Source organism: Acinonyx jubatus, chromosome C1 (assembly GCF_027475565.1).
Source record: "Acinonyx jubatus isolate Ajub_Pintada_27869175 chromosome C1, VMU_Ajub_asm_v1.0, whole genome shotgun sequence".
In the NCBI taxonomy this organism is placed as follows: Eukaryota; Metazoa; Chordata; class Mammalia; order Carnivora; family Felidae; genus Acinonyx; species Acinonyx jubatus.
In genome coordinates this window covers 975818-996304 of record NC_069381.1, presented here as the reverse complement: position 1 = coordinate 996304, position 20487 = coordinate 975818, and the positions used below count along the sequence as shown (strand labels likewise).

Here is a 20487-nt window from a genome sequence, read left to right as displayed (position 1 = left end):
CCTCCTGTCTACCAGCGTTCTAAGCACACGTCTGAAAAGCCAGGAGGGTGCGAAGCTTACCCGGCCGCTCTGCGGGGAGGAAAGAACTCGGGCCGGAACGACACCAGGGAGTGGAGACTCTGCACGGAGAAAACTGTACCCACGTCAAAAAGCAAACAGCAGAAAGGAAAAAATAAGACGCAAAAGCGTGACAGTGAAAATCCAGGGTGCTGGGGGTCCGCTGAGTTGTCTCCCCCCCCCCCCCCCCCCGGTATTTCTCTGCATTTTAAGACTGCACAGGGGCGCCTGGAGGGCTCAGTCAGGAGACAGTGTGGCTCTTGATCTCAGGGTCGTGAGTTCGAGCCCCACGTGGAGATGGCTTCAAATAACTAAATAAATAGAAAAATAAAATTGCATAAAGTTTTTAAAAGAAGCTACTCTTTTCTGTGGCCTCTGAGGTCACAGTCTGTCCTGACAATTTCCTGGACACGAGGAGCCCTGGGTTCGTCTGAGCCCGAGTGAGAACTGTCCTGGGCCAGGATGACTTGGCCTCATGGCCTTATCCAAGTCAGGTCCCCAGGTGCTGAGGGGGCAGTCCCAGGATGCCGCAGAGCATGGCCTGCACCCAGGCTCCTCTGTCCTCAAGCACACGGCGATAACGCGCCTGCCCCCAACTTGTCCTGGCCCCAAAGTGGCCAGTCGCCTCTGGATGAGGAAGACACAACCACCCGCTTGCACACAAGAGCAGTGTATGGTCCCCGGTGGCAGGAGGGCTCGGCCCTGAGGCCCTGGGGACGGACACTGGTCCCTGAGGGCCCCTCACCGTTCGGGGCTTCGAGACGGTCCATCAACACTGCCCTCGATGTTTCCAAAAGCAGTGCTGTCTACCTGGGCTTGTGAAGGTAAAGCGGAGAGCCCCCCAAAACCTCCTGCAGGTGGGACTGAACGACCCTCCCCCCACTACGCCCTCCCTGCTGGGGGGTCCAGGGCCCAGGCAGTCCCACCGTGGGAACCGGGTCGGGGCCAAATCTTAACCCTTTCGGACGGTCCAGGTACAAAAGGAGCAAATGCATCGATGGCTCTGCCCCCCCCCCCACGTGACACCTGCTTCTTTAATTCCAGGCTCACATTAAATCATGACTCTGACAAGCGTATTGTAATTTGAATGCACGGTGGCTCACGCGCTCACAGGGGAGGCGCCCATGCTCCTGCCCCGCTCACGGCCTCCCTCTGATCTCACGGCCTCCCTCTGATCCCACAGCCCTGAGGCAGCCTGGTTTCCCCCCAGCCCCCAGGGACACGGTTTGCTTCTGCTCAGCCGCCTCTCGCCTCCCAACCATCCCCCGGCCTCCACCGTGTGCACAACCACGTGCTGCACGCGAGCTCTCCCGCACTCTCGGGGCTGCTTGGGGATCCCGCCTGGCATCGGGCAACACACTTCATCCCCAGCTCCGCTCTGAGCCTTCCCTTCAGGCCTCCGTGTGCCCACAGGGCCTCTGCTCATGCCCTGACCCCACGCTGCCAACCCTCCCGGGGACTGGGCTTCGGGCTTCCCCAGCACAACACCACCTCGCTGGGAATGGCCAGTTTCCCTCGGTTTCCCCGGAGCCTAAATGGTTGTGCACAGCTTCGGGATGGCCCCTTACATCTACAAGTCGTCTCCTGCTCCTTCCTGACACACACCAGCTCACCTGGGACACATCCCTGCCACCTGCCCCGCGGAGAGGCGCTAGGGCCGAGCTCCAGCCCCCTCCTCACCCCTGCTCTCAGGGCCTTCCCGGGCCGTCGCTCACGCACTGCGGTCCCTCCTCGAGCCGGGGCCATTACTGAGTCCCGGCTGACATCTCTCCAGAGCTCCAGGCAAGTATTCGAGTGCAGTTTATAAAGAGCACACAGAATAAGACTGGCTAAGTGGCATTTAATACCTAGACACCACTTTGAACCAAGAGCAATTCACTCGAGTGTCTAAGTCGGCGGAGAGCGCACGAGGCTCTTCCGCAAACAAACAAGGGTGTAACAGGCTCCTTCTGTTTCTGAGCGAGCACGCCCCCCACGCGGAGTGAGGGTACTACGATAAACCGAGGCACACGGAACAGCCAGTTAACTGCAAACGGTGTAACGGCAGCGTGCTCATCTGAGATCTGAGATCCCGCGAAGTGAGAAAAGTGTCCCCAGACTACAACTTCATGGGGGGGTTGCTAAAAATAGCCACGTTAGCCCATTTTTCCTGGAACGGCTTAAACAGAAGCAATTCCTGTTGAGGCAACTTTGCAGTTGATTTTGGCTGCTCGCTGGAAGACGGGCGGTCGGTGCAGCGCTGACGTGGTCCCTCCGCGACGCAGGTGTTTATTTTGTATCACAACACGACTGCACTTGTTTCGTGACGTTCGCGGCGATATTATTGCCAAGCCGTAAAACTTGGGGTTTCCGCGTAGCCACGAGCATGGACGCGGCCGCCCCGAGAGGCAGCCACAGCTCCGGTGGCTGATCATCCCGCGGTGTCGGTGGGCGCTGCTGCCCCCAAGGGTCCTGTCCCCGCGGCCGCCCCCACCCTGCACGCTGCGGCCTCGGCACGGCTCCTGACTTTAGTCCCTGGGGGGGTCCTGCTGGCGGGAGGGTTTGTGGGCACAGTGCTCACAGACACCCGACCGCAACAGGGAGGCTGCTTGTCCCTCGGGGCCCCGACACCCCGCTGGCGGTGCCTCTGTTCAAAGGCACAGCACCCACATGGACAGAGGCCCACACAGGGGCCCACGTCCACGCACAGGCGGCCACGGGCTGGGCCCGTGTCGACGGCTCCGTGTCCTACTCATCCCACAGGAGCCCCATGAGGCAGCAACCCTGCAGCCCCATTCCCAGAGGACACTGGGGCACAGAGAGGCGACCCCGTGCGAGGTCGCACTGCCGACAGCGGGTCTGGGCCTCCAGGCAGAAAACCGGGGGCTGCGTGCATGAGTCCTCCCAGCTCTCTGCTCTAGGGGGTCTCTCGGCGAATCGGGGTGACTTCCCAACTGTGTAAGCGGCTTTGCCAAGGCCGACTTGCGAGGCAGCCCGTCTGCCGGAAGGACCCCCGGGCCCCCGGGCCCGGAACCGGGTGGTGCTCCCCTCGTGAGTCCGCATCTCTGCCGTGGATGGCTCAGGTGCGGGCGGGACCTGGAGCTCTCCTCCAAGCCGGCTGTGACACCTGTGACCCCCGCGGATGTGTGCGTCGCGTTCTCTTATCCCCATACCAGGGACTTGATTGTACGTTCACAAAACATGCTTTAAACTCCACGCCTGCCTCCGAGGGGCCAGGTGTTAACCAAGTGCTCAGGACACAAAACCGCCCAGCACCACTGCTGCCCTGGAGCCAGAGCCAGTCGGGGAGGCAGGTACGTGAACACAGCTCAGGACAGATGCCCCAGCCCAAGCAGCCAAGCATTTGGTGCTTCCAGACAGACTGACAGATCCTGTGAAAATGAGAGACAAACCTGTCGTGCCCGTTAACTATTGCCCCCCGCCCCCGAACACTGTAAACAGATCTTCTAAATGTCCGTTTGAAAAGCGGTGGGGCGTGAGGTTGTGTCACAGGGGTCACAGAGAGACACGGAACGGACAAGCAGTCCACCTGGGCACATGACACCCCAGGCCATCTCCGGGGGCAGAGAGGGCTGTGCTCCAGGCAACAAAAATGGGAGTGAAGTTGGAAGTCTGGCCTCCCACATCCACATCCCCGCGGTTCGTACAGAGAAATTAACCAAAACACAAGTCTTTTGGAATCTCGCCATTCGGGAAGGATACGGTTGGGATGGGCTGTCTTCCCCTGGGCGTGTTCCATGATTCCCAGAGGCTGCGGCCAGCGCTAAAAGGACGCATGGAGAAAATGTACCGAAACACAACAAAGGGAATCTGTGACTGCCGGGCGTTTCCAGAAGCTCTCGGGCAGGAGGGGAGGTGGGAGGGGCTGAGACCACCTGGCAAAGTGGCAAAGGGACGGGGCGGAGGGAGCCAGGGTGGAGCCCAGTCACAGCAACCTCATCCACATGCCGGGGAGCCTGGATCGTATCGCGGAAGCGACTGGGAAACTAGCCAGAGAAGCTTCGAGGCAGGAGAAAGACACTCTGGACCTGTGTTTTCCAAACATGGCTTGGGCGCGACCTGGGGGAACAGAGACCTGAGGCCCCAAAGAGGCCGGGGCTCAGGCTGGAGAGAACAGAGGAATCTGAGACACACTGAGGAGGTGCGATCAGTGAGACCCAGGGAGGGAACAAGGACAAGGTCATTTATCCCAGGTGCTTTGGACACACAGGTGGCAGCCAGTACAGGTGGGCCAGGGGACTGAAGGTCAGGAGGGAGTTGCGGGTGGACGTGGGACTGTAGGAGTCGCCGGCCTGACTTACAGCTGAGCTGAGTTACCACGAGCGGGACAGACGCTGTCGTCCTCAGAAAGGCCTGCTTGCAAGGCTGGCCCTCGGCTGACTTGCCCGGTAGTAGCTCCTGCCACCGATCAGGGAGGGCGGCCCCGCTGGGCACCAACAGTATGCTTTCTGCTCAACACCTGCTCGCCTTCCGGCAGCCCAGAGTTCTGCTATGTGCCAGGTGGAGGGCGCCCCTTTGTCGGCCCCCAGTAGCCACCCCAAGCTGTCATAGTTCCTTGCTGGACGAGCACGGGCATCCTGTGTGACTCTGCCCTCAGAATCTCCCGCCTGCTTTTCTCCTGACTTGGCCCCAGGCGTCTCTTTCCTTTGCCAGTTTTGCTTTATACCCTTTCACAGTAAGAAATCTTCACCTTGAGTCCTACTATGTGCCGGTCCCATGAGTTCTCCTACTAAATCACTGAACCTGGGGGTGGTCTTGAAGACCCCGACACAGAATGTGGTCAATAATTTTTCAAATAAACAAACTGGGTGAGTTCAAGTCAACTGGCTGAAAAGAATTCTAAATATATATTGACTATCCTAGACCAGTAGTTTTCAAGCCTTTTATTTTAGTTTAACTTTTTTTTTTTTTTTTTTTTAGAGAGCGAGCGAGCGGGCACGAGAGGGGTTGGGGCAGAGGGAGAGGGAGAATCTTAAGCAGCCTCCGCGCCGTGGAGCCCAATGCAGGGCTTGATCTCGTGACTGTGAGATCATGACCTGAGCTGAAATCAAGAGTCGGATGCTCAACCAACTGAGCCACCCAGGCCTTTTAAAACAGCAGGATTCCTATATATCTAAGTTTATGAGCGAAGACGGTGGTATTCATTCATTCATTCATTCATTCATTCATTCATTCATTCTGCTTGTCGGTAAGACCTATAAGCACAGAAACCCACCTCCTGCCCACAGTGGCATCCCAACACCTGACCCAATGCCTATACGCCTAGACTCAACTCAGTGGGGTGTTTTCATTAAATATTTTATGAATGCAGTGAAATAATTTAGGTTCAGATGCATGACATTTACTTAATATGACACCAGCTAATGAGAATAACAAAGCTAGTGTGATGAGCCAAAGAAAAAGCCCCATGCTTGCAATTCAGAGGACCTCACATACGATAGTGAAAACCTTATGCCAACTCAGTTTCCACGTAGTTCAATTCAGAAAGCAGCACTCTTAGAAACACGCTCTTTTTCTTACCGACTTGTTGTCTGGAAGCAGGAATGTAAGCCGACCAGGAAAGGGTTGCTGGATGCCTGCTCAAACACATGCTTCTCTGTCTGTACCCAGTCAATATCCTGAAATAGAAACCAGGGTGTGTTAATGAGGCTCCCAAACACCCTTCATCCTGGAGAAGGGGGGCAAGAGAGACATGTCTCTCACCTCTGCTTGCAAGAAGACAGTGCACCCAGGAAAGGAAAATGCCCACTAAGAAATATATCACCGTCACCACCCCCACCATCACCACCATCATCACCATCAGCACCTCCGTCACCACACCTCCATCTCCACCGCCAGCTCTGTGCTGGCCTCTGGGTTGCAGGCTCTCCATGCACTGCCTCAAGGGCTCCCCACGGCAGCCTTGGCAGGTGGGTATTATCATCTGCACTTAAGACTCGAGGAAACAGGATGCACGCTTAAGCAGATTCCCCAGTATCCCATCCCATGTCTCGCACCAGCTCCTGCCACAGGCTATCTCCCTCCCAGTCCACGCTGGACTTGGGGGCAAAGCTGCAAAGTCAAGTTACTCTAGAGCCACAACGATTCCACGGCTTTGATTCCATTCCAACCCCAAAAGCAGAGGTAGAGGAGGTTCCCAAACTTCCAGGTTAAACCTCTCCTCCTAGGGGTTGAGAAAGCGAGAGGGAAAGGAATGTGTCCAGAGCGGCGCCGCCTGTCCCTGAAGCTTTTTGCAAACAAAAGAGTGCACTCTTCAGCGGACCAACGACCATGTCGGATTCGTCCTCCTTGGGCTCAGTCTGGAGCCCCCTCTCTCCCCCAGAAGACCCCCTGTGCACACCGGCTGCAGACCTGACGTCCGTGCAGGGCGCTCCCAGCCCACCTCTCCCTGAGCTCCAGACTCGCTCGGGCGATGGGTGCTGGGTAGCCGCAGCGGGCATCTCGCGCTGCAGAGGAGGCCTCCCGCAGCGCCCGACCAGCCTGCGCCATCCGTGCTCCAAAGGGGCTTGGGTCCCCAGGTGCTCAGGCGAAAACCCTGGTGAGTGGCCGAGACTCCCTCCCCCCTCCCCTCCCCCCCCCCCGCCCCCCCCCCCAGAGTCCAGCCGCCAGGGTCTCCCACTCCACCGCTGCCAGGCTCCCGAGTTTCCAGGGCCTGGAAACTTCCCCACTCGTACTCTCTGTTCTGAGTCAGAAGCCTGACATGGGGGTGGGCCAAGGGGGGTGGGGGGGGGTTCTTGACTCTTCTGTGCCTCCATCACCACATTGGCTTCCCTGGATGTCTGTGCTGCTTCTGTCTGTCTGTCTCAACTCTTTCTCTGCCTTTCTCTAGGACACCTCTCATTGCATTCAGGGCCCACCCACATAACGCAGGATGATCCCCCCAAGATCCTCAACCTAATTACATCTGCCAGGACCCCACTTCCAGATTCACAGGCTCCAGGGATTAGGATGCAGACATATCTTTTCAGGGGTCACCATTCAGCCCTGCGGTGCCCCTACACCTGATGTCCACAGGCCAGACTCACGGTCACGGACACCGGGGTCTCCCTCAGACGCGGACACGCACACAGGCAGCCATGTGACATGCAGTCTTGCACACACACAGACACGCCCATGACACGGGCAGACACGTAGCGACACGCCCGTGACACACGTGGACGTGCACACCCACTCACACACATTCAGCTCCCACTCACTGACTCCCAGAGTCACGCTCTTCTCGAGAGACCAGCTAAAAGTCCCACCGCCACACCTTGGGCCCCAGGGGATGATCTGAAAACGCCAAGCATGAACCAAAGCAGTAAGTCTCTCCTGACCTTTTCTTTCAGTTCTACAAACTTGACCTCACACATTCCACTAACTTTCCAGTTGGCCAGGGTGCTGGGAGGGGGCGTCTGGAATCACCCTGCAGTGCTGCTGGCCAGCAGTGAAGACGGTAGCAAGCCGCTGCTTCTCTGAGCCGCAGTCTCCTCACCTGTGAGCTTAGCACTCAAGGGCCAGTTGGGCAGTCCGTGCACTGCACGAATGCACCCTGCTAGCAGAGCAAGTAAAAGCTCCAGTTCAGCCCCGCCTTCTCCCTCCAAACCATGAGTCGGGGCCAGGGCAGGGCAGCCTTCCTGGGTGCTCTGGCCCCGCACACACCGAGCTGCCTCATGCGCAACAGGGCTGGGAGTCACAGGACCACTGCTACCTGTGAGCCAAAGACGTAGAAGCCGCACTCAAGTGCGAGAGAAAAAGACCCAACGTCCACGAAGCCAAGAGGCCCACGGAGAGATGCGCGACATTACGAGTCGCCACGGGAATGCAAATCACACAGCCATCTCACACCTGCTAGGACAGCGGTAATCGAAAAACAGGAAACAGCAGTTCCTGGAAAGGGTGCGCAGAAAGCGGGACCCTCACGTGTGGCTGGTGGGAATGGGAAATGCTGCGTCTGCTGTGGGACTGCTTGCTGACTCCTCGAATAGCTAAGCCCCAGGAGCCCCGGCGCCCCGGTGCCCCCAACTCCCGGGAAGACCCCCAAAGACCTGGACGCAGGGCCTGGAGCAGATGCCCGTACGTGAACACTCACGGCGGCACGAATCACAGTCGCCAAAAGGTGGAAGCAATCCCGATCTCTACCGACAGGTGAGCGCATAGACCACGTGTGGTCTGCTCACCAAATGGAGTCTTGCTCAGGCTTAAAAGGCAGGGCAGTTCTGACTACATGCAAGGGCCAGAGACAGGAGGCCGATGGGTGGTGCGGGGGGCGGGTGCAACGGCCGCACGGGGCTTCCTTCCGGGGGTGCCAATGGCCCGGAACGAGACGCCGGGGACAAGGCACCGAGTATACACAAACGTGTACTTGGACATGGCCGCAGCGGTGAATTTTGTGACGAGTGTCTTGCTCCCCTTGACGGGACAAACACAGGAGCCTGAAGGTCCCCACGAAGGAGGCGCGAGCCCGCGCCGGCCCTCACCTCGTCGTCATGGACCAGCTCCTTCTTCACCACCTTCATGGCGTACATCTGGTCGTTCTTCTTCAGCCGCACCAGGAGGACCTTGGCGTAGCTCCCGCGCCCAATGACCCGAATCAGGTCAAAGTCCTGCAGCCCGAGCCCCTGAGATATTTTGATTCCATCCATCCCGTCGATAACCGGCTTGAGGTCCTGAGGGTGAGACAGAACGTGGGAAAGGGCGGGACCCCTCCCCGCGGAGGGTGACGAGTCCCTGCGCGTGGCCTGGAGCTCAGGGCACGATTCTGCTCACGGGCCCCGACTCTGTGCCCCGAAGACCACCCCAGTCCCGCCACTCTGAAAGCCCGTCATTTCTGCAGACCGTGGCCCAGTCGCCAGCCACAGGCGGCCCTCTGTGGGCACGTGGGTGACGGGGGCCGGCCTCCCCAGGACAGGCTCCCCCAGGGGCTACAGAGCAGAACTAGCTGAGATCTGCAAAGCCCCGAGATCGGACTCCTGGAAATACATAATGAAACAGAAAGGTGATCCAATTAAGAACAGAAGCCTCCCTCCTAAGAACTGTCTCTGGCAAGGGTATCCGTAGGGGAAGCAGGGGGTAACTAAGTGCTCCTGACTCATCCCAGACGGGGAATGACCAGGAAGGAAAGTCAGGAAGTCTGGGCGCCATTTATCGGGTACTCTGGGAAAGCTGTGGTCCCAGCAAGGCAGAGCTGTCCTGAGGTTTTGTGGACGGAGGCTGCAAACTGGAGTCTGTGTGACTTCTCCTCACTCACTGGAACCATCTGATGCCCCACCGACCGCCCAGGGCCGAGCCGAAAATCTCAGTCCAAAGCCGGGGTGGAACACAAAAGGGCAGCAGCAGGTTTCCCGGGACAGAAGGAGTAAATCGTGACCCTGGGATTTATACTGACAAATATGTTGGTCTCAGCCCCATTCCTGGCACGGAGTTCCCAACACCCCTGGAGCTCCCTACCTCACAGAAAATGCATTTTTTTATGTTAATGAGACAATTTTTGAGAAGCCCAGGCCACCTAACGATGGAGGTGATTACCAACCCCTGCTTATTATAGAGCGTCAGAACTCAGCCTCACCCCCTGGCCTCCGGGGAGGGGAGAGGGGCCGGGGTTGGGCCCATTCTCCAATGGCCAAGGCCTCATCAGTCACGCCCCTGTTACGAAGTCTCCACACAAACCCAAGAGGACCACGTCTGGAAAGCTTCTGGTTGGTGACACGGGGAGCTGGCCTGGACGGAGCACGGACACCCCGCCCCCTTCCCCCAGCCCTGGCCCCGTGCACCTCCTCCATCCGGCTGTTCCTGAGTGATCTCCTTTTATCACAAACCAGGAGTCCAGGAAGCAAAATATTTCCCTGAGGCCTGTGAGCCGCTTTAGCAAATTAACGGAACCCAAGGAAAGGGTCGTGGGAACCCCCGATTTACAGCTGGTTGGTCAGAAGCACATGCAGGTGGCCGGCCACCTAGATGCGTGAATGGTATCTGGGCCCTTCCCTTTGGGGTCTGGCACTAGCTCCAGGCAGCGGGGGGTCAGAATGCAGCGAACTGTAGGACGCCTGGTCAGGGTCCCCCAAGACTTGGAGAAATGCTCGGTGGTGCGCAAACAGTGCAACAGACAAATCAAGGGAGGGTCTGACGCAAGTAAAATCGGACAAAGGGTGCAGCTCAAGACCCGTAAGCCCTGGGCCCACTCCGCTGTCTGGACAGAGAGGGGGCACCGGGGAGACTGAGCCCGCAGCAGCTGTTGCCACATGTGCGCCCCAAAGAGGCTCTGGGGGATCCATAAAGGACGTGCCCCAGCAAGACTGAGCCATGACGGGCCAGCAGTCTGTTTTCCGCAGGCAGGTTCTGGGCCGGCGCCCACCCACTCCTCACTGCCCCCCAACAGACTAACTTCGCCATACTGCATACGCCGCCCCCAACGCCAGAGGCCCCGCGCCCCACGCGGGCAGGGCCAACATCCTGCTGCTTCCGGAGGTGCCAATTTCCCAGCAGCAGGAACGCCTGTCCTGCGACAGGCGACAGGAGAAAACGCAACGTTTGAACCTCAGGAGTGAGGGGGGAACAAGTCACTAGCAAATTCGGCAAGAATCTATCAATCTACCTCTGACCCTGGACCGCCCAGCCATAAACACGCCCGAAACAGGACAAAGCGCAAGACCAATCCAGGGTGATTCCTCCACGTGGACCCCGGGAGACAATAAAAAGCTAGCGACCCCACCCGCCAGGGACCAGCTCTCCCTCCTTTTGTCAAAGCCGAAGAGCACGGGGGCTCCCTTGTGGGGGTGGGGATGGCCTGTGCCACCCTGGACCGATGCGGAAAGAGCCCCACCACTGATTGGGGTCGTGGAAAGCTTCCTGTGTGTGCCAGGAGTGATCATTATCCAAACTGGACGGAAGAGGATTCTGAGGTCAGAGAGGTCCCCTGACCCAGGCTCACACCAGCCTGCGGCCTGGGCTCACACAGACCTGGCCGACGACACCTCATCCCCCAGTTCCCCGTCGCTGAGAGAACCATGCAGCGAACGCTGCACCCTCACGTCTGCGACTGAGCAGTGGCTCCTGTCAGCCGCACACGCTCGCTCTCTGTCCACCTAATGCTCTGGAGATCCCTTCTGCGCGAAACGCCAGAACCTCCGTGGGACTCCATCCTGAAGCCCTGAGTGAACGTCGCCCTAGATGTCCGCAGACCACTCCCTCGCTTACGGTGAGGTTAGACAGGTTAGCATTCCCAAGCCTGTCTGGTTCCTATTTAAATTTCCGTAACTGCCCCAGAAACGAGCCAATGAACTTATAAAAAAAAATTGGAAACACTAACGAGCCATCTTATTTACTCACCTCAGAATCATCTTTAATGTTGTCATGTTTCCGGCTTGAAGAAATATAAGCAACTAGTGAAGAGAGAAAGAAAAAACAGGGCATTCTAGGCATTGTCAGGAATGGAGCCTGACACACAGGGGAACCCAGGGCCCCTCGATCCTCTGGAGACACCGGTGGCCCAGGCCAAGTCTGCAGCATTCAGGGCGAATCACGGAGTGGCCACAGCTGACCGCACAGTCATAAGAAAATGCAGCTTCCTGGTCCCACCCAGACCTGCTGACTCTCCACCTCTGTGGGTGGAGCCTGGGAACCTGCATTTGTGACACATGTTCTCAGCGATTCATGTGGAAGCAACTCTTCAAGAAGACTGTGGTATTTAGCTTTCCAGACACTGTTCTTAGAGTGTGCAGATGGATAGGTGGGCAGGCGGGCAGAAGAGGGGATGGTGGAGGGATGGATGGATGGATGGGTGGGTGGACGGACGGACGGACAGAAGGAAGGAAGGAAGGAAGGAAGGAAGGAAGGAAGGAAGGATAGATAGGTGGGTGGATTGATGGATAGTTGGATGGATGGAAGGATGGGTGGATGGATGGGTGGATGGATGTATAAGGGGATGGATGGGTAGGGGGGTGGGTGGATGGATGGATGGACAGATGGATGGACAGAAGGATGGACAGAAGGATGGATGGACGGATGGATAAGTGGATGGATAGGTAGGGGGGGTGGATGGATGGATGGTGAGTGGATAGATGAGTGGACAGGTAGACAGATGAATAGGTGGGTGGGTGGGTGAGTGTGTGGGTTGTTGTCTGCTTTGTGTGAGCTGTTGTGCTAAATGCTTTATCTTCTGTGGTCTCATTTCATCCTTCAAGGACTCTCAGGGTGCAGAGCTCACATTCACCACTCGAGGGCAGGGACTCTTCCAAGCTCTCATAATAATCCACAGACTTTGGGAGCTCAGAGCTAAGCTATCAGTCCAACTAGTATTCAAAATCATTCTCCGAATGCTTCTTACTATTAAACAAAAGTCTCTCCCCCACCCAAACCCCCACGAAATCCCACAGAAACTCAAGAACCACCTTGACAGCAGGCCTTTCCACGGATGGAGACCAGCTCGACGCAGCAGCCTGCCCAGGGTGGGTGCCACCGTAAACAACTTCTAGAACTCCCACGGTCGGTGCCGAGGGAAAACGCCCACCCCGACTCCTATGGCAGCCACTCACACAGATGTGCGTGCCCACAGAAGGCCACCCCACCCTGCCATCTTTGCCCAGGATGAGGGAAGGCCCTGGGGACATCCCCAGCCCCGCAGTGAGGTGTGGTCAGAATGGCGGGCAAGCAGGGATTCCGGGGCGGAGAGCCCGGGCTCCACGAGTGGGAAGAAAGCCCCTACTTCCATCAGTGTTCTCAGAAGGAAGGTCCACGTTGTCCTTGTCGTCTACTGCAGGTTCTTGGGAAGGCATGACAGAATCCTGCGAAGACATGAGCATTACAATGTGACCAGGCAGGTGTCACAGTGTAGCTTCTGGAGATACCCTGTGACTTTCTAGAATCACCTCTTCTGGCATACACATTGTAGCGTGTGTGACAATACACGTTACACAAGTGTACCTGGTAACATTGTTGCCCTGGAGGTGAAAGACCCACATAGAAATTTCCTGATTCCACAGGCAGGGTGACCACGCAGCACCTCACACTGTGACCTTTCCAGCAGGTGCTTTAAAAAGCAGGGCGTCTGTTCATAATGCTTGGTAGTCTCCCTTGCCCCCACGGCTGCATCAGAGTCCCAGGAGGCTGAGGTCACCCCTGCCACAGCCCCCTATTGGCGGACACCAGGCTCCAGGCATTGGCATCGTTCGGCCCCCGACTGACTACATCTGTGGGGCTGGCCTCGTTTCTTAGGCCGACGTGGACCTACGGGACCCCATATCCCAGGGCTCAACAACATCGGGGTGCGACAAGGTCTGGACTCTGTTCTTGTCCCATCAGGGGTGACGGCCAGAGGCCCAGGAGCACAAGTGGGCCTGGACGCTCAGTAAGGAAACGAACAGCATCTTAAAGGGCTGGGAGCTCCGACTCCAGGATCGCGGGCTGGTGGTGAGGGTCACACGGCGCAGGTCCTGGCGTGCGGAGCGTCATGGCGCTTTCCCCTCTGCTCTGCTCGAGAGCTGCTTCGTGCCTGGGGTCCACAAAAGCCTTCCCTGGCCCCACACCTTCGTGCCAGAGTGACAGCGGGCACCGGAGGCCCCCCTACGAGTGCTAGGGGCTCACAGGGCTCGGAAGAGGGGCCCCGTCCCAGCCCCTCCTCTTGCCTCGCTGGCGGCAGGGCCCTATTTGGACAGAGGGGGACTGAGGGCCGCCAGGGTCAGTGTGGGCAGTGGGCTCGAGGCTGCCCCCACCCGCGGGCCCCCGGGGCCCAATCTGGCCCACACTCACCATATGCCTTTTGCAGGTCAGCGGGACGAGCACGTGGCAGCGTTTATGGACCAGCAGCTTGCAGTTGATGCATCTGTAGCCCTGCCCCGCGAGGCCCCATATCCTCTCGCTGCACCGGCCACAGTACGCTCTCTGCAAGGACAGCGGCCGTCACGCCGAGGGCCTCAGCGCCCCTGGAGCCCGCGCCTCACTGCAGGGGACCCAGCTCAGCACTGGGGCACGTTGCACCTTCCCTGACGTCCCGAAAGATGATGGGGAGCTAGACAAGAGGTGGCCCAACCAGTGGGTCACGTCGGGCACCAGGCTCTGCCCAAGCTCCGGGCCCCCTGCTTGGGTCCGTTCCCAGGCTGGGGGAACCATGGGGTCCCGCTCTGGCAGGGGTGACAAGACCCTCCACGGGCAAGGCCCTCCCCTTGCTTGCAGGGACCGGAGGGGATTCCAGCCCTTGCCGGGTCATGTGCCGAACAGGGTGGCGCCCCGTCTGGTGCGGTGACCCAGGCTGAGGGGGGTGCGGGGGGCATCCACACACCTCCCCCGGACAGCCACATTACGCGTCGCGTGTTGGCCGCTAGGGGCAGCCTGCGATTGCTTGGGTTTTGGGGAGTTTTAAAGATTTTTCCGCGGTCAGTCTTCGTTCTTCAAGCTCTAAGTAGCTGAAATTAATGGCAATCGTCAGCTGGTTTGGTGATGTTTTCCCCACGTTGGGCTGTTGAAAGGGCACGAAGATGACTGTGTTCAGAAAGCCGGTCACACGCGTGGCTGCACGTCTGCCGGGTTCCCGCGACCATCCTTCCTGGCTTGAACTCCCTGGCAGGCTTTAGCCTCTTCTGCCGTTTTTAACAAATTCCCTTCTTTTGAGAGAGTCTCTGCTCCTGGAGACAACCGTGAAGCACCACACTGCACTGCAGTTCATTCACGACGGCTGATGGAATCGAATCCTCTGATGGGTGGACTCGGGCGGGAGCCGGGGGGGTGGGCGGATCGGGGTGACACGGACAGGCCGTGGGCCTGTGCTCTGGGCCACAGGCACCAAGAAGCCGACTCCTCACCAGCGAAGCACCGAGCTTGGAAACCAGGGCCTGAGGGGGCTGGTCCTGGCACACAAGTGCCCCAACCACGTTTGCTAAGGTCAAGCAAACACACACTCACACCCCACGTCACTTTTAACTTCGGAAAGAGAAGAATTTATTCCGAGTCCTCCCTGTTGCCTAAAGCGTCTGTCCCACGAGCTGGCAGGCACAGAGGGTGGGCCCGGCGGGGAATGGCCTGGATGGGGCGCAGTGGACGGCCGCGGGGGCCACGGTCTCATGCCGGGTAAATGCCCAGCTTCACATTCAAAGGAGGAGCTTCAGGTATGAAGATGGGTTTCACTCTCTTCTGCGTGTGTGTCTGTCAAACACCATTTATGAAGCCGTGAAACAAAAGCACCTTCTTACGTAACCCACCAACACGCGCAGCCTTCCCATCGTCACCCCTGAACAACCTAATCTGCAACGCTTGGCTCGCGGATAGGGGCAAACTCACAGCCGATCGGTGCCTTTGCGAGGTAACACATTCTTCCCAGAGATGAGCAGGGGCCGGGCCGGGCCAGCCGCTGACCAGCAGCAGCGTGCCCTCGCTTGTCCGGAGAGGCTATCACACGTTGGCAAGGGCTCTCGATCTCAGACCTGTGTTTGACTTGTTAACACTTCACGAGACATCACGAAGAAATAAAACAAAACCTAACCCCCGAGCCACGATTCTCTGAAATTCACATGAATTAATAAGTTAATGGGGTAAAAACATTTTAAGTCTCCTTACACACCACTGAATCTGTCCCTTGCTCGGATTTCGCATCAGCCGTTCTAGTTTTTGGCCATATTGAGCTCTCATCTGAGGTCGGAGCCTTTGGTCTGGGTTTCTGCTGCTTCTTGGGGGGTGGGAAAGGCGGCTCCCGCCAGGCCCCAGACCTGCTCCTCTCGCGGCCTGATGGTTCAGCCAGTGCTAACTCCAATCCCTAGTCCAGGGGCAGGCGAATGAGGACCACCACCTGTGTTTTCCAAATAAAGTTTTACTGGAACAGGCCCTCACTCGTTTGTCGACCCACTGCCTGTGGCTACTACACTATGATGGGGCGGTGGCTGCAACAGAGGCCTTGTGGCCCAGCAAGTCTAAGGTATCTACTCTCCGCCCTTAACATGGATTTAACAGGAATTGCTTGCTAACCCCTGTTCTAGTCGCTGGGACCAAGAAGCTTAGGAGAAATCCTCGACGGGCATTTGCCAGAGATGCTCACGCCCCGGGGCTTCGCAGGGCGGGACTCTGACCATCAGTCGCATCCTGCAGAGGGGGCCTCGCCCTCGTGCCCCCCCATCCATGCCGCCCGTGTCTCCTGCTCCAGGACAGAGGTTTTCATTTCTTCTCCAGAAACTCGCTGGATCTCTCCCTTTGATTCACCGATGGAACCTTCTCATTGTTCTAGAAGAAACGTCATGTCGACGGCAAATAACGATCCAGGCAGGTGCCTTGGGAAGATGGCCGGCGGTGTGACTGAGTTCACTCACTTTCCGCCCTTGAGTTGCCGAGGAGGACGGAGGAAATGACCTCTTGTGGGCTTTTTGCCTGTAGGTCTTGCCGATTCCTGTAGAACAAAGCGCGGGGCTCTGCAAACATCCTTTCAAGTGACAGGTGGAGTTGAAGTGCACAGCCCTGTGATTAACACAGTGAACGGCACGGAGCCAGCCTCCAGGGCTCAGGCAACGGGACGTCGAGCCAAGGACAGTCAGGCGGGAAACCAAAATTGGCAACAAATTGCGTACACATCTGCCTCCTCATCTGCGAACGACCAAACGATGTGAGTCGAGGGCCTTTGGACAGGCTCCCTTCTCCCTCCCCGTGTGTGGGAAAACCCACTCTGGGGCTCTGGGGCCAGCTGAACATGTATAACAGGGTGGGAACGGGGAGGGGCAGGCAGGGGAAAGCAGAGTCAGGGTCTGCACCCTGCAATCAGAGAAATGGGGTTTTCTCCTACAATCTGCAGGGGGGGGACAAGCGGGCCCTGGCCTGTCTTGCTGGGTGGGTGGGCTTCGTCTTGGACCGGTGAGTCAGCTGTGATGAAGAAACGGTGTTTCACCAGCAGTCAACACGGGGGAGCAGGACGCCTAGAACCTTCTGTGATATCCCGAAAGGTGGCTGGTCCCATCTGGCCGAGACCCCTCTCTGTCCAGAACAAAGCTGGTGCCCAGATGTGCAGAAAGAGAAGCCTCCTGGCCGCAAAGCTGGATGGTAAAATAAACACGGGGAGGGGGCGGCAGATGCTTCGCATCCTGGGAGTTGGGATGTTTCCATTTCTTCACGTTGTGGGCAGCCTCCTTTCATCACAAAAGTTCCTGTCCACACCCAGTCAGTCCGCCCAGGGATGTGACAAGCGTCCATTATTCATGCAGCCACACCTCTGTCCTCAGGCACTGGCTTGCTGGTGATGCCTAACCTCCCCCAAGACACCCGACATTGCTTGGAGCCCGTGCTCTCCCGCCACCCACCTCGGTTCCCAGGGTCTTTCTCATTCCTCACAGACGTGCCCCATTCTTTCTTGGTCCCTACACAGTGCCCTGGGTCTCCCCTGGCTCCAATCATCGAGGAACCCACGTTCAGAGTCCCAGTGACCAGAGCACTGCACCCAGTGGGGGGCAGCAGGTGCATATGTGACGGGGGCACAGAGGAAGGGCTGGATAGTTGTCCAAGCCAAGAGACAGAAAGTAAGACAGAGCATGTGCTCCGAGAGCATGGGGGCGGGCGCACCGGGCACAGCACTCAGCACGTGCAAAGGCCCTCAGGTGAGCACGCGTGTGGCTGCTGGAACAGGTTGAATGGTGTCCCCGAATTCACGTCCCCTTAGAACCTCCAAATGAGGCCTCATTTTGAGAAAGAATTTCTGTAGAGGTACTTAGTTAAAATGAAGTCATAGTCGATCAGGTGGGGGCTAATCCCGACGGACGTCCTTACGAGAGAAGAGAGGCCATGTGAGGACAGAGCAGACATCGGACTGCAGCAGCCACAAACCCAGGACCGCCACAGCCCCCGGGAGCTGGAAAAGGCTGGAAGGATGCTCTCCTAGAGCCATCAGAGGGAGCAGAGCCCTGCCCACGCCTTGGCTTGGGGCCTGTGGCTCCGCAACTGGGAGAGAAGAACTTGCTGCTTTAAGCCCCGTCTGTGGCGCGTGGATCCGGCGGCCCCGGGACGTGAGGGGCCTTGGCCAGTGAGGCACCTGCAGGCACCCCCTCCCCCCTCCCCCACTGTGAAGCGGACCAACCACAAAGCCACACAAACCACATCATTCCTGGAGAATGTGACAGCGTCCTGAAGAGGAACGACGGAAATGAAGGGCTGGGCAGCGGGCCCACCTGGGTGGCAGACACGGGCAGTGAGGGGGCCCCGGGGCACACAGGAGGTCCTCGCGGCCAAGAGCACATGCTGCGGCTGGTATCATCCCAGCAGAGCAACGCTGAGATGCACACACTGCATCCGTCAAACAGCCACCACGTGCAGGAAAGGCCTGACCAGAGCCTCACTGCGGCTCATTTCTGGAACCCGCTGGCACGGCCTCCGTGGCCCCGCCCACTCTCCGCGGAAGGGTCCTGCTCAGGCCGGGCCCCGCGTCGGCGGCACTCACCCTGTTAAAGCGCTTGGCCTGGAAGAGGTGGCCGTTGGCGCGGTGCAGCTTTCTCCATCTTCTGGCTCCGCGGCGGTAGACGGACTCTAGGGAGGACAGAAGACGGGTAAAGGACAGTCCCGTGGCCACCAGTCCCCCCCCCACACGAGGACAGGAGCCCGGTGGCCGTCAGCCCGCGGTGACGGCCGCTCCGTCCAGGGGCTGGCGCGACAGTGTGCCCGGTGGCCACCCTGGCAGGGAGGACAGCAGCTGGGCGGCCCCCAAGAGGGTCCGGCCAGAACGCCACTGGAGGCCAGCCCACTTCCAAGCCCTCCTCCTTGTTTTCCTTTCCACCCTCCTTCCTCCGGGCGCGGAAACCAGGCCCCCTGTTCCACACTGGGATGTGGTTCAGAGGGGCCATGAGCTCACGTCTCACCATCCACAGAGGGGCTGCGGCTGCCACGTGGAGTCCACGGTCAGCCAGAAACACAGCATTCGGCCGGGCGACCTGCCCACCCAGACACACAAGACCCCCTCCCGGTGTCGCCGGCCTGACACATCTCGGGGCAGAGGTGGGGCAGACAGGCCGGGCACTCGTACTGAGTCGAGCGTTACCCAACACGTCGCTTTCAAAACACACGTTCGCCAATCTCAACTTGTCAGAAGGACACTGCTGATCAAAAATGCCAGAGCCAGTTGGGGAACTAGAGCCGCTGGTTTGATTCTCCCCTAAAAATGCTCATAACTCGCTCCTTCCAAAAACTCTGAGGCAAACGCTGACAAACAAAACACTCAGGATACAACGGGAAGCTTTGTGCTTTTATAAAGTTCCACAGTGAAAGCCACTTTCATGAGCCGTGGAAGTGCCACGAATATACACCAATGTGGAAACTGTAACGGAATGTTTTTAAAACAAGCAAATTAGCAGCTCTGGCTGGATGGCCACTCGGAGCCTGCTTCCCTCCCTTTAAGCGGGAGACCAAGAAACAAGAAGTCGGATTCCTCTGCGGCAGGAGCCCCACGGCCGGCGGGCAGCTGGGGCTTTGGCAGAGGCCCACGCGCTGCCCAAGGACCCCTCAAAGGTTTCCCGCCACAGGCTCTCAGCAATTCCCGGACAAGAGCAGGGCCTGGAGGGAGGTGGCACCAGCCTCCACCTTCCTGCTCTCCCCCTGCGAGTTCACACCTGGGCTTCAGGCCTGGAGTCCACAGGAGGCAGTACCACCCTCAGTCTATGTGTCCCTTGCCCCTAAGGAGTCCCCGGTGACCTCCAGGGCCTTTGCCCAGCTGACAAGGTGTGTCCAGCCACACCCAGGCCTTCCAGGCCACCTGGCTTGCTTTGAGGGATGCCTGGCTGGCGGTGGGTCTGTGCTGACGTCCACAGGACTGGCTGTCCCCACGCATGGTGATCACATCCGCTGCCCCTCCCTGGATGTGGCATTCACAACCCCCAGGTGTCCTGAAGAGAGAAGGCACTGAGTGACAGACACAGACCAGGGGACACAGAGATACAGAGGGAACTGAGCTGGCCTGATGGGGACACACCAGCACCAACACTCTGGCTTTCTTGAACCCGGCCGACTTCCACACGGAAAATATGCCCTAAAATATGTCTAAAAATATGCCCAACCGGATATCCTTCAAATTTGTTTAAAGTCGGCCAAAACAAGACACACAAAGATGTCCTAGCAGAGGCCAAGGGGCATTAGGGAATGCACAGCAGGCAGGCACACTCACCGAGGGGCCAAGACCAAGGGCTGCACGTGGCCCGCATAGGCCTCACTCCACACACAGCTCTGTCCCCTCAAAAGACTAGAACTTACACATGAGGAGCAAAATGACAACAAATTCTATAAGGAAATGTAGGAGAAGATCTTACTAATATGAAGGCGAGAAAAACTCTGAAAACACACAAGGCAGTAGAATAAGGAGCGAGTGCACCTGAGTGCATCAAAACAAGCACGCATGTTCATACAGAGGCCACCAGGGAAGCCAAAGAGAATCGGCCTACAGTATCAGCACACACACGTGGTGAGGCTTCGTGACTCAGGATGCACACACAAGTTCCATAAGTTAAC

General features: G+C 58.1%; 1 protein-coding gene across 3 annotated transcripts in view; it reads right to left on the bottom strand.

Annotated features, from left to right (window-relative positions):
* PRKCZ (protein kinase C zeta) overlaps positions 1 to 20487 on the bottom strand; it is a 97406-nt gene that overhangs the window by 14331 nt on the left and 62588 nt on the right. For all 3 annotated transcript variants that reach the window (XM_027060687.2, XM_053205559.1, XM_027060688.2), the window contains 6 exons: positions 18434 to 18519; positions 13783 to 13914; positions 12740 to 12818; positions 11365 to 11417; positions 8517 to 8705; positions 5578 to 5675 (listed from right to left, as the gene is read on the bottom strand). In XM_027060687.2, the coding sequence (XP_026916488.2) occupies positions 5578 to 5675; positions 8517 to 8705; positions 11365 to 11417; positions 12740 to 12818; positions 13783 to 13914; positions 18434 to 18519 (637 nt within the window). The remainder of the gene's footprint in view (positions 1 to 5577; positions 5676 to 8516; positions 8706 to 11364; positions 11418 to 12739; positions 12819 to 13782; positions 13915 to 18433; positions 18520 to 20487) is intronic.